The following is an 18,849-nucleotide window of genomic DNA, read 5'->3' as shown; positions in this document are numbered from 1 at the left end:
CAGAGTTGGTGTTTTCTTCGCCGGAGTTCTCGTTCAAGTGTTGGTCCACCGGATCTGGTATCGGTCCCGTTTGGTCGTCTATCTATCTGAATCTTCTGGATGCTAGTACCGTGGTCTGCGTGTATGATCCTGTTGTATTGGACTGTTGGACTTTAACTGTTACGGTTTTCGCAAAGAAAGAGGACGCGTGTGACTCAGCGGAGAGTTATATAGGCACAGTCTCTATAGTTGAGCATGACAGTAGGGTCATGGGACTTGTAGTTTATATGGTTTACTGAATAAAAAAGATTGTTTTTTATTTGCTGCTATAATAAAGCAAGGAAATTGAGAAAGCATAATCCTCACCTCCGTTGTCCTTAATAGAATTGAAAATTCTTGTCACGAATGTTCGCAAATTTTTAATACAGCCTCCAAATCCGTGTCATCTGTGATAGGAAAACACACGAAGTCTTCCCACCACCTTCAAATTGGAGTACTCTATTTGTAACCGTGACACCACTACAAGATGGCTGTCGCTTTGGCAAATGTCCTTCTTTTGTTTCTACGAGTTCTCTTTGACCTCAGCGTGCATCCGGCGGCTGGGAGCACAACACTGGAGCTGTTAGCTGCTTCCTGCGGCTGCTGTGATGTGACGGCGCCGAGAAGCGCGTCAGAGCCGGGGGCAGAGCAGCAGCTGCTGCCGCAGTTAGATGCAGCAAAGCCGGTTCTAAGAACAAGTGCGAGGGATGCCTCCTGCTGCGGCGGCTAGAACGAGCAGTTTGTTTCCCCGGGCCCTCTGACAGTACCTCAACCCCTCGGTGAGCGGCCGCAGGATGTGGCAGAGTGTGGGATTGACCCTGTTGGTGATCGTGGCCACATTGCTGTGTGTGCTGCTCTTCATGCTCTGCGGTGAGTGATGGGCGAAGACGGTCACAGTTCTTTTTGTACTAGATGTTATTATTTTGGACAAAAATAACGTACTTTTTTAAATGTAGGTGCTTTTTTTTTGCTGTGGATACTTTGGTTTATGGGACAAGCCTGGGGATTTCCAATGAATGTTTGGAAACAAGTTAATTTAAGTACAAACTATTGTGTAAAATATATAGGTATTTATGAACATGGAATACAGTTGTACCTCCCTGTGACTATAAAGCTCCTGACATGGGGCAGCTTAAGCATCTTCTGCATGGTGGTGTTTGGCTGTCTTTTAGAGACTGGAGTGTGGAATTGAATGATTGTGTTGCTCTTCCATTTAATGTGTCAGAAAAGAGGGGGGGGCGGGGGCAGGTTGCGCCCCACATTACAAGCTATTTGTCCTCGTTTTTATTGAGTGAGTTTAGTTTTTGTTATAGAAAAGGAGGGTTTTTAAGTAAATGTGCGCCTCCTTGCCATTTTCTTTTGTCGTTGAATGATAGTCAAGTACTGTAAAAATACACACCAATCCCACTTGTCAAATTATGTTTCTTATTTATGGCAACTGGTATAGGGGGAGTGTGTTTTTTTTATTTTAAAGTAGAATCCATTTCTGGCGTTTGTTATTAAAAAACTCTTTTGTGACAGTGCGAAATGTTACAAACGCTCTACGTTCCCTCCCCAAATATCGGTTATAATGAGTCTTACAGGAGTGGCAACATATTTCCTAGAAGAAAAAGGAGTATGTGGAGAGATGTAAATGTCAATTATTTTTCAGTCTTACGAGCGTCATCATTCTGGGTGGCCCACTTGACATCTTTTCTCTATTTTGTGCAGTGAGGACTGACCGCTGTATGTTATTATTTTTTGTTGTTGTCCGGTATCATTACATTTTGAGACTAGTGGGTTGCTTCATTATGTACTTGTCAGATCCAGCAGAGTGCTCGTCTGAACTTGAGATACAAAGTGTACCCCCTTCTTATATTGGCTGATGACTGTAGCTCCTCTCACCAAGCTGTATCATGAGTGAAGGTCAGTGGCAGTTTGATCAGCAGAAATAGTGGTCTTTTACCTGTATTCCTCTGAAAGCGGCTATTAATCCTTGTGGGTACACCTGTGCAACCTTCCACTCCAGTGTATGATGGACGGTTGTGCTGACATTTGGAACGCTTGGAGACCGTATGCGGTATAATAGTATAAAAGATGTTTCTGGCGTGGACACATTGTCTCCAACACTGTTGTTCCCCCACAAAGGATTATGGCCGTTGTGGATGGATGCTCCTCCTCTGAGACCCTATAATAGTTTATGCTCTTAACAAATTGCAGTGTATAGTATGCATTCAGGCCAGAGATCTACCAGGAAACATACAATTAAGTTTATCTGGTTTGACAGCCTTGGCAGACCTTCTTCAAGATAAGTTTGGAATTATCCCCAATCCCTCCTTCGAGGTAGGTAGTAAGGACTTTGTTTACCTCTGAACAGACATCTGTGCCTTCCCCTTTCTGATAAGTTAACAACTACCTGGAGACTGGAGTATAAACCCTCTTGGGGAGTCTATGCTCTGTCCATCCCCTGCCTACATGGAAATGCTTGTGAGGGGGTGTCCTGTATTGGTTTCATGGGACTTGAGGAATAGCTTTCCTGTTCACTGGTGCCCCTTAAATGTCCCTCCATAGTGAACTCCAAGTCTTTGCTTTGGACTTCGAAGGACCTCTGCAGTCCAGCTCAGAGTAGGTATGTATTCTCTCTCTCTCACACCCTGCAACACCACAAGACTGTGACTAAGCATAGTGCACTAGAACCTCCCTGCTATTGTGCCCAGGTCTGGAAAAGAGCTGCAAACAACCCAGTGTTGCGCGGAACTGGTCTTACTAGGGGAAGGAAGAGCAAGGTTCGTCATATTCATGTCTCAAGGAAGTGGGTGCTGGAGCCCAGAATAAATTGCATGCCACCTTCCTGAGACTAAACTGGGTAGCACCTAAACATCTATAAAATAGTGGACATGCAGGACACATTCAGTGACTGTTGTGAGATTGCGATGCTTCTTTAGCACCATCCCCTTTGATTGTTGTGAAAGCCCACATCACCTCTTTTGTAGTAACAGAGCAAAGCAAGGGCTATCATTTTCACTTTGACCTTGTGATAGTGTTCCGTTGGAAGAGGATGGTCGGCCTGTTTTTGAAAACGTTTTAAAGACGTTTATCAGATATTCTGGAGGTATAATATTTTAGAGGTGTGCAGTGGCGTAACGAAAGTTGAGGGGGGCCCCCCTGTAAAGTACACAGAGAGCTCTCAGGCCTGAGTACTGTGCTGAGGGGGTGCACACCTCCAGGGGCGTAACACAGACCCCGCTGTGCAGGGGGCAAGCTTTAGGTGCCCCCTAAAGCTCGCCCCCCGCACGGCGGGGGCCTGTGTTACGCCCCTGGAGGTGTGCTTTGATCTGATTCTTATTCTCCATTCACTGATTGCAAATGAGACACATTCTGTGTCATGTGGGTGCTACTGTGATTTCAAATTTGTGCCTGTAGCCAGCCGTCCATGAGATATAGGTACCTAATATTTGATACACTGGGAACATTCTATGTATGCCCAGGAGTGGAACGAACGTCCCCACAGTGAAGGAAAGGGGACACCCTTCAGTGACTCTCTTCTAGGCTAAGGCCATAGAATATGGGAATCTCACCACATAATCCAAGGAGATCCCAGCATTTTATATTTTGCCTCTGTGCCAGACAGTTATGAGCGGTGTTAAGCCACCCGGTTTCTGTTATGACTCTGTAGACTAGTTGTTGGTCTTCTATTGAATTCTGGCCAGTGCCTCTGGTAACCCTTTCAAATAGCCACAGGAAATTTTAAATTGGACCAGGTATTTGGATTTATAAACATGTGATTTTTCTGTGGTTAGGAGGCTAAACTTGCTTTAGTGTGGTGGTGTGTTATTACGTTATACAAACATGATTTGGTTTGTGGTGATTCAACTTCTTGAACTCAAACCCACAGAGTTGTCTCACCTGTTAACAAGAGGCTCTGCGAAAGTAGGACAGAGACCAAATGAATCTTAGCAAACTTAATAAATTGATAACATTCCGTCTGGTTTTGTGTACTAATGCCTGGAGCTGAAAATCAAGTCATAGTAAAAGTAGTGACAACTAAAGGTTTCCGAGGACCTCTGTGACCTCACGATCTGTTATCAGTAGGATAATAAAGTACGGTACACTCCATTTTATTCTTAATTATAGAGCATTACTGCATAAACGCCATAAAACTGCTTGAGGCTGTTTCTCTGTAATAGAAAGTGCTAGGACTATTGGTTATACACATATTTATTTGAGCAATCCTTTTCAAAGAAATGCCTCCGAGTTATTTCTTGTCACATCTACTTCTGAACCTCATGGCGTCTTAGATTGAAATCTTAATTAATGGACCATGCATGCCTTTGGATTTTCAACAAATAGGAATACTTTGCAACTAATGAGTTGTGTAATGAGGCCGAAGATCCTGGGACACCATTTACATAGGTTTCGGACCAGAATCTGTCCACTAGCCACTGACTACTCCAGGACCTGTAGAAAAGGCCTGACGATTAGTATGATGTGTTTTACCGGATAGAAGATCATGATCTACGGAATCTCTTTGTTAATACGCAGAAGTGCTTGTTAAGAAGTTTTGTTTGCAAACTTTCTGACCTGCGTAGCTTTTAATGGTAGCCTTATATTTGCAATGTAGGGCTGCATCTTTTAGTTGGTGCCTGCGCTGAGGTCACTGAAAAGAGGACTGTTAATAAGTGGAGTAATTTCCACCCTTAGGGGCCGATTTATGAAAGTATTTATAATTGCGGAAAGGAGTAGTACATGAATATTCGTTTACATGCCTATGTGACTTGGCCGCAAAACATCCCACTCCCGAGAGGAAACACAGCACAATCCTTTGTGTTTTTTTCCCTAATCTATATGAATATTCCTAGTTTAGATATCTTGGGGCCAGTTCACGAAGGCATGCAAGAATGTTTAAAAAGAAAAAAATCCTAGTTTACGTTCTCCAGAACAAGTTTGTAAAAAGGCCACTTTTTGTTTGCTCTCGAGCTTTGTTTAAATTGTGTATTAAACGTTAAAAGTTTAACATTTGTACTTCAAATCAAAAATGTGTATCTTTGCTACTTGCTTGTATTGTTTTTTTAAATATTTACCCACGGTCTTGCATTGCATTTTGACCTTCACTAGTTAAAATATTCTCCCAGTATCGATTTGGCATAGCAACATGAGGTGAAAGGAGGTTACGTTAAACACCTAGCGTTACCAGATAAATGGATAATGCATCGCTATAAGGAAACAATAGTTGTAATGCTTTTAAATAATGAATTTAGAAAAAGAGCACGTGCTTTCTAAAAAAAATAGTATTCGTGTTGTTGTAAGTATTCAGAAGTAGCTCACTACCTTACATTAAATGAGTACATGTTAGAACTCACAAAACCAGGGAAAAATATATTTTGCTTACAACCGCAATAATGTAAAGTATATTGTAGTTGGCCGAATTCAGCCTTTTGCCCTTGCACTGTGAGTGACAGCATTTTATCTACTAAGTTGTACACGTACGTTTAAAAAAAAAAGGTACCTTTAGTATCTAATGCTTTATTTTGCCAATGCTTTATTCCTGTTCTTTTTTCATTTATTTTTTTAGGTCAAGCCTGGAGTCAGCACGCAAGTGCTGCTCTAGGGAATATCTGTGGTAGTTAAGTATGGGAGAGACGACCCGCCCACTACCCCGCCCATATTTTTCATTGGCTTGTGTGTTTGTCCTTTTGTAAATGCTGTCTTCGGATTAATTATGAGGCTTGTTAGTCCCTCCTTATTACTGCCATGTCGACCTTTGATTCCTCCCATGGCTACTGGCCCCTTTACTTCGGTTCTTACACCGTAAGCACTATAATCATTATTGAGTTTGTCCTACTTGAGGCAGGACGACATGCTTTGTTTATTTTTAGCACGCTGTGCGCGCTTTCACTTTCGAAGGAGCCAGGACAATCTCGACCTCCTGTTTCTATATCTCACAGCTCTTACATAGAAGGCTTTTTTCATCTTGCAAATGCTTGTTAATGTACATTTGTACAATTATAAAGCGTGGGCACAGGGGTGATTAAGTGATTTGCCCTGACTCACAAGACTTTGAGTGATGCTATGATCGTCATTTACAATGCCAATAGCTTAAAATTGTGTAAATGCGAGACCTATTCCATTGTAAATGCTTGTTTACACATATGCATACTTAAGCTAAGGTTTCAGGTAAAGTAATTCGAATCCAATAGCATTTTTTGTGTTGCGTCACTAAGATTCGTATTCCCTATGATGTACTTTAAAAATAGAAAGGCTTTCGATACCTTTAGTAAGTGTACATGTCGGCTAGGAAGTGTCTGCAATGTTTCAAATATAACATACATATTTTTTTTTCTTAACATTTTTATCGCAAACTTTTGGCCTCCACGTTTATATGGAGGCATGTGTTTAATATGCTTGCAATAAAACAGTAAAATGAAAAAAAAAACAAATTTAGCATAACTTTCCAAGGACAAACTAGCTTTCTTTGTGAGTACTTGTTTTATCAAAGAAGGGTTCAACAAGGGTCCCTCAAGCTGCGTAGACTCAATTTTGTTAATACAGGATTGATAATCTGTCTAGTATTTAATTGCTAATTTTGAAATGTTCTGGTCTTTTTTTCCCCATGGTGTCTGAATTTTGCAGGTTGTTCCCTCCCACTCAATTTGTGGTTAATAAGGTGATCCTTATTAACCTGGGTTTTGAATTTATGGCATCCTAAGCCTGGTGGAAATGGTTTATGTAATATGGATGTTTTGCAGTGCTACAGAAGTCGTTTATCTTAACCACCTTTGGCTTTAATCCAGTGCAAGCCAATAGTTATTGAATATAAGCCTTGTTGTTGCCCTTTTTTAGCTCCTTAGTAGTCCTACTTGACTTCTTCACTCCATTACTTCTCAGTAGTCTTGCGTGGACTTTGCAAAAGGAAATTTATTATCTTCTTTGTCTGTTGACTGTTTCAAGAGGCGAGCCAAAGTAATTCAGGATCACCTAATTAACTCACCAGTTGACTTGCGATGCAACCTTCATGCTTGTTGGACACATTTCTTCATAAATGGGGGATAACCTTTCTCTTAAGTGTGTTGCCCTTTTTCCAAGTATTAAGTTCATCTAAGAACCTTGAAATACTCAGAATATTTTGTAACAATGTAAAGCACCCTAATAATGAAGCACAATAATGCCTAGTGGTTTTGAGACATATTCGATGTAAGCACAGATCTGTTATTTTCCATTTTGTACATGCCCCAATGCATCTAGGAGCAGCTACTTGGAAGGCTCCACCACCAATCTGACCTTTTGACTTTCAGATAACTACCCAAAACCACCCGCCAGTGCCTCCAACACAGCACATGCAGTGGCATATCTACCCAGCACAAGCACTCAACACCGCTACAAACCTCCCCGAGCATTTCATTTCTTGTCATTATAACACAAATAATGGGGTACTTCACGTCCCTCAGTCTGTGTGAAATCCTTAACTTGAACCATTTCTGCAATCACAATGCCGCTCAGTGACCTAGGAAGAAATATAAAATAACTTTGGAATTCATAATGACTGTTGTACAGTCTCCCCTCAGCCTGCTGAATAGTATTCAACTGCAAATAATTATGTGTGCGAATAGCATAAATGCAAACTACAGTCTGAAAGAGTAACAGAGGCACAGCACATTACATGCACTGATCACATACAGGTATCCAGATAAGTGCCCATTGTGTGCACCCAAGTATGACAAAAGAGCCCATTGTCATGCACTGGTTACAGCAATGAGGAAAGATGCCAGGCACAGTCTCCAGCAGTGACAAAGAAGCAGCACATGATATGCAGTTATAACATCCAGCCCAATAAATGCCTTTTGGGTTCACCTAAGAGTGACCGTGGAGTTCTCAATGGTATATACTGATAACAGCCAGCCAGGATAAGCGCCAAATATAACCTTCAGGAACAGTACTTGGGGTGCATTCCAAGTGTTGGTTACAGGTGTCCAGATAAAATGACTGTTGAGGCCACCCTGGAACACCAGTGGAGCAGCACCGGGCATAAATTGCTTACAGTTAGCAATATAAATCCTTTAGGGTCCATCCAGGTGTGACAAATGAGCAGCACATATTTATGGGCAATTTCTTGGTCTCACGTGAGGATTGTTTCTTTCATGTGTTGACGATTCATTGTGTTATTTTCAGTTCTTCCTGTCAGCGGTGTGACTTGCCTTTGCTGGGGCAGGTGTTCTGGCCCAAGGCCTTAATAGGCCCAAACAACAGGCTTGATTGAGAGACTCACCCTTTATCTTAGATGCCGCTAACCAGTGATCACCTGGTAATGGGATGCCCCAGGCAAAACAAAGGCAGAAGATATTTCATCTGGAGTTTCTAAAGACCTGTGTGAGGTGGCGCTGGAATGCTTTTAAAATCTGCATTACCACCTTACACTCAAAATGAGCGAGTAGACGAAAGCCTAAAATTAAGGTAGTTGCTGGTAAATGATAAACCTGTTAATAAACAGCGAGTCTCCTGTGCCTCGGCCACGTTAAAATCAAAGGTTGATTTTGTAGCATAGTTTGTGTGATCTAAAAAGAACTACTGTAGACTGCTCGACCTGCAACTCCACTGAGAGACAGGCTGAAGGGGTACTTGGGCCAGTTGCTTAGGATCTATAGTAGGATAGGTCCTGGGGCATCTAAAAGGCCTTTTGGGCCCAGTAGCTCCTGCCTGCCTTTGGTGATTTAAACGGGGTTCTGACAAAGTGGCACACACGTAAATAGAAAAAACATGCTGCATTCTAAAGGTGGCCACCAAATGCTTGCAGTGCAAATTTTAAATTAAAATAATCACTGATGTGGCGTTTTACTAACTGTTTTTTAAAACAGGCCTTTAATTTTAGCCAGCAATGTATCATTATTTGTGGGAAATGAGAATAAATAAGGCCCTAACTATGCACTCAAAATGCAGGCAGCTACAATGTAAGTTGCCCACTTTATTATCTTAAACATTTTTTTTATTAGGTTTACTTCAGAACAGTAGAGACATCAGTTCCCACCCTGACCCCTGTCCACAGAGACATGAAAGCGAATTATACATGTATTCGTAGTTATACAATAGTATTCAATGATAGTATTTTAGACGCAGACTATAAAGTGCAGTAACAACAAATTGCACTACATGTTGCAGGCTAAGAATAACCTGTACTCCAATATTGGTTGGTACAATTGCTGGTGTCAGTGTTAAATCATCTAACATTTGCTGAAGTTTTATTAGTCCCAAATCATCCGGTCCTTGCGCAGTTCAAACTATTTTACACAGTACACCACACTCCGCTCATAGCCACTGTATATATTTTCGTAACCAACACCCATGTTTAGGAGTTTTAGATGTAATCCAAAATTTTGCTATACATTTCTCTGCAGTTTCTATCCCCAGTTTGGCGATTTTTACAGAATGTTTAGTCGTCTTCGCACACAACAACAATCCCAGTAAGCATACCTGAATGGAACATTATAAAGGTAACTCTGTCAAGTCCTGCAAGGTACTTACTAATAACACCCTCCCAAAACTCATCGAAACCCCTGGAATTTCCACCACATATGTATATGTGTCCCAACATTATGTTTACACTATGTACATACGTCACGTTGCATTGGTCTGGGGAAGGGTAGTGCGAAAAGTACTCGAACGCCATACGCTCCGAATGTTCGGTTGTGGGCGATTACGCCCTTTAACCCCTCCCATGCTGGTGACGAACCCCAGCCGTCACGCCCCGCGGTGGGCGTGTGCTGATGACGGCTGGGGTTTGTCACGGCCCGCCCTGTTCTTTTCTTTACCGCATAGCGGTAAAATCGCGCCGCAGCGAAAAGGTTAAGCAGATAGGGCAAACAATGAATGTTAGCAAATGGAAGGAGGGAGGTTGCCTTAGGATGGGAGACCTGTACGTTGAGGAGCGGTTTGTCACCAGAGAGGACACAGACCGCACCTTCCAGCTGGGTAGTGGGCAGTTTTTGCAATATGCCAAGATCTCGGCCGTAGCCAGAGAAATATGTCCGGCATTCCCACAGGAACCACAGTTCACAATGGTACTGCGGATGGTGACCTTGTTAGCTGGGACAAGAAGGTTGGTCTCTCACATTAATAAAGCATTAATGGAGGATACCCCCGCTGCTCCCCTTCTGATACATGTGAAATGGCACAATGTAATGGGGGAACCCCTTACAAAGCGCAGTAGCAGAAAGTACATGAGGGGGTCAAACAAATAAGTTCTAATGCAAGCTTCAAATCAACCCAATATAATGTGATGCACCAGACATACCTCACTCCCCGAGTACTACATAAAATATATCCGGACTGAGCAGACACATGTCCTAGATGTAGACGCTCGGATGCACATTTTATCCATATGTTGTGTGACTGCCCCGATCTGGTGCGATATTGGCGGGCTGTTATTGATACCCTGTTTACTGTAACGGGATGGATCAAACCAGTCACTATTAAAGGAGTAGTGCTGGGGTTACTGCCTACGCCCAAAACTAAAAAGCTCACTAGGAGGTTTGTGCAACTGGGCCTCGTCTTAGCAAAAAGACGAGTAGCAATTCATTGGTTAAGCTCAGAACTGCCCACACATAAGAAATGGATCAAAGATGTGCTGGAGTGGGCCACCGCGGAGGTGATACGGATGCAGAAGGTCAGGAGGGACGGCAAGCTTGAGGATGATCTGAGGGCCTGGCGCTTAATGCTCACAGAATTATCCAAGGAGACGGGTCCCCCAGAGACAGAGGGGCTTTCTCCGAGTGCCTCTCAGTTAGAGATCGACACAGCACGCTCACCAATGGTTTCGCACACGTCCGAGAATACCATAGTTAGTTGAGGTAACCCATAATGCCTAAGTCTCCGAGCTCTAAATTATACATGACCACCCATGACCCAGGGGGAGAGGGAGGGACAGGGACGGCGGGGAGTACGTTTACAGTTATTGTTACCAATGTTTGTAGGAATGACGATGACATCTGCAATTTGTGAACAATGGTTGAATACCAAACAGAGTAATACTAATAATCTGTGGTAAATGATTGTATATCCTGGTCGACTGAACATAAGATCATTGTAATCAGAATAATATGCTTGTTTGGAAAAGTGTTATTGTCATATAAACGGCAAAACATTATTATTATTTTTTTATTGTAAAAATGTTTACACTATGGACATCTGATTTAGTGGGATCCAACCTGTGTAACAATTGGGGGTAACTCAATTCCTGTGCACGCATTTTAAAATGGATCAATTTATGCCTCGCATTATGGGACACTCGTCTGAAATTTCTCATCTAGTCTTCCACTCATTGTCCCTCGGTGGTTCACCTAGATCATCCTCCCATTGCAACTGCAATGTGTTCAATCAAAGTGTTTCCTTAGATAAAAACAATAAGTAGAATCTGCTTATAAGTTTACCCTACCCCCGCCCCAATATCTGGCAAGGCCTGGTTGATAATGTGTGTGTCCGGTTCTTGCGAGAACCCTTCCCTGGCTCTACGAATAGCAGCAGCCAACCCCGCCCATAAGTTAGAAAATTGCTGCCCATCAAATCCCATTTAGTGCAGAAAGTGGAACATCGCCCAACCTCCTACAGATCCCCCTATAGTGCGTGGAGTATTATCTACCCTTTCACATCGAATAAACTCCGGCATCACAGGACTAATATGAGTCAGCCATGGCGCCAGTTGCTGTAAATATAAGTATCGGTCGTATTTTACCTTACTTGTTCCCATATATCAAACAGTGTACCAAATTGTGTTCGGAGTGAATTTGTTTCTCTGATGAATTTATGTTAGAGCGAACCGCTCATGTGGCCTTACCAATCTAGCCAACATACCTGTCACAGGGTCAGTGCCTGGTTCCATGAACCACTCAGTGATCTGCTGTAAGTGGGACTCCTGGTAGTAGCTTCTAAAATGTAGGGCCTGCAATCCTCTGCTGTCCCATGGCATTTGCAACACTTTTAAACTATTATGTGCTCATCCTGTACCCCTGTATAATAAGCGAAGTAACTCATCCAATCGTTTGAAGCATGTTTCCGGTATTCGCAGTGGCATAGGCTGTAGAACAAACTGTATCAGAGGAAGAAGAATCATTTTACTGACCTCTATTCTTCCCATTAAAGACAAATGGAACTTTAACCAGAGCTGAACGCTTAATTCCACAGTTTTCAATATATTCCCTAAATTGGCCTCATACACTTCCCCTGAACTTCAGCTGAAATGCGCTCCCTGATATTTAATAGGTGTACTCTGCAATCTGATATCGCAAAATTTCCCCTCTTCTATCCTCGGCACCTTTATCGGATACATGACGACTTGTCTGTGTTTAGCATAAATCCGGAGTGGGGCCCCTTTTCCCTGATAGTCCTATATACTGCGGGCCGCAGCCTTTCAGGGTTCCTCAAGGTCAACAAGATGTAATCTGCATACAAAGGTATAATTTCACTTTGCATTCCAATCATTCCTCCCTCTCACCAAGCTTGTATTAGCCTTGCGAGTGGCTCAACAATTAAGGCGAATATCAATGGAGACGGGTAACCCGGTCTAGTGCCCCGCCTACCATCCAACCGCCTGGGAACCTGTTGTCCACTCTCACCCTGGCTCGGCTTTCAGTATAAAGTAATTGTACCCATTTGAGATGAGTATCTTCCAGATTGTCCTTCTTCTTCACGACCATCATGTAGCGCCAGTCTACTGTATCGAAGCTTTATGTACATCCAAGCTCGCAAATCCACAGGGTTCCATCCCCTTCTGGGCCTGTTCCAATGGAAGGAATGTTTTTCTTAGTAGTAGTGGTAGTGTGTCCTCCCACAAACCATGGCTTATCATGGTGGACTAGCGTCCCAGCCACTTTAGACCAGCGATGAGATAACATCTTTCCCAACAGCTTAGCATCCACATTAATCATAGATAAGGGACAATATGATTCACAGTTGGTTACATCACGGCTAGGCTTTGGCATAACGAAAATGCATGACTAGGAAATCTTCATAAAAGAGGTGAATTAGCAAGGGCTTGAGAGTGCAGCATGGCCATCGGGGGTCATGATCTGACAATTTATAGTCCAGATACTTTACCATTTCAAACTCAATTGCTTGCTCGGGGTGTGTCAACAGATGGTCGATCCTCTAGAACGTGCCATGGGGTGGGGAGTAAAAGAAATATCCCCTAGTACGGCCATGGTCTACCCTCCTCATCTCCACCAAACGTAACATATCAATAGTTTCCAGTCGTGCCTTAGATTTCTACCTAGCGGTCGCTATACCTGCCTGGAGCTATCCAACTCTCATCCAATTTAAAATTATGATCTCCCTTCCAGATATTATTATAGTGAGCATAGGGGGCCAAAACCCTAGTCAGTCCCTCAAAAAGACAGGAGTTTAGCCCACAGTTTGTCAGCTACTCTGGGCAGCAAATGTGTCTCCTGTAACATAAGTATTTTTATTTACTGCCTACGAGTGTAAGACTATATTTTCTGTCGCTTAATAGGGTGTGGAATATACTTTGCATCCCAAGACCAGACCATTACCACCTCCCATGATTTGAAATCAATTCACCTATCTGCATCTTCAATTGAATCAAATTATTTCTGCAAAATAGTGGTCGCCCCCCCTTCTACATGGACACAGGTCAATAAATCTTCTCTCACTACCCAGGTGGCCTACCCCAACTTGGCCTCCACAGTAATCGCTATGAACACCCCCCTCCCCCCTAACTTGAATGCAATCAAACTCCCCTTGAACAGCCTGACGTTCTCAGGATTCGGAGTGTGAGTTCTCCCAGAGACAGCAACACTCTTTACAACAAACATCCTAGAAGCAGAACACTCAGCTTGCCTTTTTTCCGCTCCGGTCAACCCTCCCCTTGATCTCAATCATATGTCATATGGGTCTCAATCATACGTCATATGGATCCCCTCAGTAATATAGCAGAGCGATTAAACCATCTCCTTACATTCAACCTGATCCTCTTTTCCTGCTTGTTAAAAAGTGGCGACTATAAGTGATCAATGATTTTCAACAAACTGCATAGTTTCCTCCGGTTGTTTGAAAAAATATCTCTTTCCCTTCCAGTCAATTCTCAAAGAGACTGGAGGGAGCAAATCATAGTCCCACCCTTTATCTCTCAACTTTCTTTTAACTTCAAAGAATGACTTTAGTTTTCTTTGTTTGAGTGACCATACCATAATCTGGATAAAAAGAAAGTGTAACACCATTGTACTCTATTTTTCCCTGCATAAGCGCCGGTGCCAGGATCTGAACCTTATCTCTGTAGCGCAACATGCGCGCATTCCGCATGCAGGGAGGAGCATCCAGGTTTGGGCTTGCTGTCAAGAGCTCTATGAGCACGATCAACATGCAATGCTCCCTCCACATTTAGATCTGGTAGCACCGTAGGAAGCCAGTCCTCCAAAAACAGTTCCACCAGTGTCATCCCAGTTCCCTCCGGCATACTAAGAATGCTCACATTATTTTTCCGGGAACAATCCTCCTTGTCCTCAGTTTTCATTTCTTGTTGTTGTATGTAACGTTCCTGGTCCCTTAAGTGACGAGTATGTGCACTCAATATGCCTTCCGCAGTATCCATCTGCGAACCTAAACCTGCCACCCCCCACAGTGTCGGTCAGCAATGTGCCTTCCGCAGACTCCATCTCGATCCCAAACCTGCCGCCCCCACAGTGTCCGTCAGCAAGGCCCCAGAGTCCAGCAGAACAAAGCGGCTGGGGAGGAGCACCTCGAGGCAGACATCCAGTCAGCAGGGTCAAAGGAGTTCCTTTATGCTGTTGACCACAGCTTAAATTGAGCACATCCGCTCAATCGGCCATCTTGGCTCCGCCTCTCTCCCACTTCCGTACTTTATAAGAGCAACTATAAAAGGAGGTGTAAACTAAATCACCTGCAGTGTAGGCAAGACAAATAGCAGTTTTTTAAAGATTAAAAAAAGATGCATTTTGAGTCAGCTTTGTTACCGTAGAGAAAGGAGCTATTTTTAGAATATTAACAATGTTTACAGGCCGTATACAGTCAAAGTGAAGGAAACTAATGGGTAAAGTTGGCCGCCTCCCCGCCCCATGTGGTGTGCTGTGGTGATTAGAAGCAACATGTGAAGGACAATTCAAAAGACCAATCAATGAGGCTTGCTGTCCAAAAGCCTCTCTATATATGCACATTTTGGTAATCCATAGTCTGGAGAGACAGGGAATGTTTGTAACTTGCATGTTGTGTTAAATTGTGGGTGCTATTTGTGCTTCTGGTTGCTGTTGCCTATTTGTATTTAGGACTAGGTTGACAATGCAGCTGTCTTTGGTGTATTGTTATCAAGTAGGTCCTGATTACAAGTTGGTCAGACTTTTTTGACCCCCTGAGTGAATCCCTGTTTGCACCAGGTTTTCCATCCTGAATTGGATGGCATTTACCACATCCAGTAATTGCCAGGTGAGTTAAATATCTCACCCTCCGTTAAATTTCGGCAGGTCAAACTTGACAGAATTTAACAGGGGAAAAGTGTACAGTATGTACAGTGCCATCCATGCACCAAACTCCTAATGTTATTCTCCCAAAACCTGTGATGGATGTTATTTATCTCACTCGTTAAATGACAAACCCCACAATATCATTGTTTATCAGGTGCGATAAATAGCATCTTCATCTGACAAACTGGGAATCGGGGCCAAAGAGTGGGCTTTAGCTCCATCCAGAGTAGTATAACTATCTGGCCTCCTGCAACAGCAGGAAATGGTTGTTTTGGGTATCATTCTGCCTCCCAGAAAGTGCTTCTGTTGGAAAGCTGGAGAGACTATTTTACATCTGACCAGTTTGTCAAATGTAGTCATTTATCTCCTATATGCATTCTGTAAAGAAAATAATCCTTTTGCTTCACTTTTCCCAACATTGCGACAGCCAGCTGGGCAAGCTTTAATGTGCTAAACTTAACTTGTACACACAGCCCATGAAATGAGTGTCTGTGCATACCTTTGTTTACTTGCATTAACTCATTAATACCCAGATCTATTGAATTTGTCAATGCTTATGTTTTGTTTCCTACCATTTCTGTTCAGCTATCTGAATGACAGTGGCGTCAAGTGAAACAGCAAGGCCTATGTAATGTGTTTACTGGCCTGTGTCTCAGTTACATCAGTTGTAATTGACTTGGGTTGAAGAACTGGCTCTACTGGTGATGTAACTCATGACCCTAATTGATCGTGTCCTTGAGTGCATTGCTTTACATCGCGCTTCTTAAAAGACCAACTTGCAGTTGTGACTAACCTATGATTGCTCAGCGAAATACCACACCCTACCCTCCTACCTTAAATGCAAAAAACATATCTCTGAAAGAGCATTTCAAACTCTTTATTGACCATGTATTTATTCTGACACAGTTGCTCACATGAATGTGCGATATAGTCCATGATGGACAACTGTGAAGCCCAAAGCAGTGGAACGAAGGAGAAGAAAAAGACCATGTTGTGCTGGACTTGCTGTTATTTAAGGGTGTACAGAGCTTTTGCTGGTTTTAATTAGCGACATAGAGGGGGGGGATTTTGTCGTGGTCTGAGCAACAACTTGAAAAAAATGTATCGCCATAGCATGGTTTTCGGGAACCTCTCAACCAGAAAACACGAAAGGCCTGATTACGAATCTGGCGGTCCTTGACCGCCAGACTCGCGGGGACGTGACAGTCCAGCAACCGCTGCACCAGCACTCTGACCACCCTATCACAACTAGGGCGGTCGGGCTGCCATTGCACCCCTGCAACTGCCAGGGATCGGAGATGGCCGAAATAGGCTTGATGGTGCCCTGAGACACTGGCAAAAATATAACGACTTTCCTCACTGCCAGATGTTTTTCCTCTATGCTGCCGGTAGTGAGGAAAGAAAGGGGTCCTGCAAGGCCCCCTCTTGCCCCTGTGCACGGGATGCCTGCAGGGCGGCACCTGTTGTGTCCCCTGCTGTAGTTTTGCACTCCCAGTTCCTGCACATGAAGGAATGCACAACATGGTGCATTTCTTCCATTGCAGGAACGTGCACTGGCTGTCCCGCAGCGGTGCTGTTTAAGGATCACAGTGAGTCTTTAAACCATACTGCCGTGGGACCGCCACATCGCCTGCCAGACAATGTGCTAATGTGACAGAGCGTCACCTCATAATGCTAGTCAGTACTGATTTTTGGGGTACTAGGAGAGTGTGTTGTGTGCAAGTCTGCTTGTTCTAGTGCAGCGGCTCCTATCCTTTTTGACTTCTGTTGACCCCCCCCCCCCTCCCACTGAATCAGTACTGGAAGCCAGGGACGGACATATAAGACATTTCTACGATTTTGAACTTCAAAAACAAAACAGAAAAAGTAAATATCAAACCAATACACAAATTATGAAATAAGAAATGTGAACATTGAATCTTTAATTTTATTTACGGCTTTACATTTTGTTTGCCTTACTCAGTTTTTGTGGAAAAATGTATATATTTTTTTTTTGTTGAATTTGTAATGCGCATAGCTGCCCCAGCAACAGGGCGTCCCAGCGCAAACCACAGACTCCAAGGCAAGAACCAGAAAGCAGATGGATTATACAGGGAAGAGCCAGGTCTTTATGGCTTTCCGGAAAGGAAGATGGTTTTGGATAACTGATGGAAACAGGAAGCGAGTTCCAGAGTTGCGGGGCCAGGCTGCGAAAGGAGCGTCCACCCGCTCTGGCTGTCAAGAGACAAGGGCTGCAGACAAGCGCTGAGTCGGCGGATCACAAAGGACACCGTGGCATGTAGACCTCTAACAGACCAGCCAACCCCACGAGTGCCTGAAGCGACAAGATCTTATATGCCAAACAGAGCGCCCTTAAATTGAATGCGCTTCTCCACAGGCAACCAGTGGAGTTTACGAAATATGTGAGAAACAGAGCATGATTTAGGAAGGGCCACCAGGATGCGAGCAGCTGCATTCTGAAGACGCTTAACACTAGCCTTGTTTGCGCCCAAGTAGAGGCAGTTACCATAATCCAGTCTTGACAGGATTGTAGCCTGAGTAATGGTTTGGCTTACTTTTGAAGGAAAAAAAACCTGCAGCGGCTTCAAGCCACGCAAAGCCCAAAACGAGCCCCAGCCACAACCTAGAATTGGGCGTCAAACGTCAGGCCACTATCAAACCAAAGACCTAGATTTTTCACTGTCTCCTTAGGCAGGGGGGCATGTTTCAGGCGGTCCTGCCAGCATTGCTGGGACCACAACCCTCGATCTTCCCAAACAATAGGATCTCAGACTTACTGGTGTGCAGCTGCAAACAGTTTAAAGCCATCCAGTCCGCAACAGCTGAGAGATCCTCTTTAAACTTGGTCAAATTAGTGCACCTTTTTTTGGAAAACGCGATCACCAGCTGGGTGTCGTCAGCGTACAACACCACTGATAAACCCCTTCCCTTCACCAACGCGGCCAAAGGCCAGACGTAGATGTTGAACAGTAGGGGGCTTAACACTGAACCCTGATGCAAGGCAAGCTCTTGGGAGTGGAAAGGACACACAAGAACTTGAAAAGAAATCCCCCCCCCTCCCCCCTCCCTCCAGAAAAGACCGGAGCCAATTCAGAGCTGCATCCCTAATGGCTATTTCCTGCAGGCGTCTTAAAAGTATCGCATGGGAGACGGTATCAAAAGTGGCACTTAGGTCCAGAAGGACCAAGGCCACTGAGTCTCTGTCATTTAAGTTCGCCCGTATAGCCTCCGTAACTACCAGCAACGCAGATTCAGTGCTGTGGTGAGCTCGGAAATCATGCTGAGATGGGTCAAGGATGGCATTCTGCTCAGTAAACTTGGAAAGAATGGAATTTACGTGCGATTCAGCCACCTTCGCCAAAAACAGCAGTTGGGA

The 18,849-nt window shown here is 43.7% G+C and overlaps 1 protein-coding gene across 1 annotated transcript in view; it reads left to right on the top strand.

Moving 5' to 3' along the window:
- Nucleotides 1-590: 590 nt before the first annotated feature.
- Nucleotides 591-18,849, top strand: part of SMIM13 (small integral membrane protein 13) — a 104,922-nt gene continuing 86,663 nt past the window's right edge. The window contains exon 1 of the mRNA XM_086965245.1: nt 591-888. Within this exon, the coding sequence (XP_086821371.1) occupies nt 813-888 (76 nt within the window). The 5' untranslated portion in view covers nt 591-812. The remainder of the gene's footprint in view (nt 889-18,849) is intronic.

The sequence above is a fragment of the Lissotriton vulgaris genome, chromosome 4_1 (genome assembly GCF_964263255.1).
Source record: "Lissotriton vulgaris chromosome 4_1, aLisVul1.2, whole genome shotgun sequence".
Classification (NCBI taxonomy): Eukaryota; Metazoa; Chordata; class Amphibia; order Caudata; family Salamandridae; genus Lissotriton; species Lissotriton vulgaris.
The sequence above is the reverse complement of the archived record's forward strand: the minus strand, read 5'-3'. Positions and strand labels throughout refer to the sequence as shown.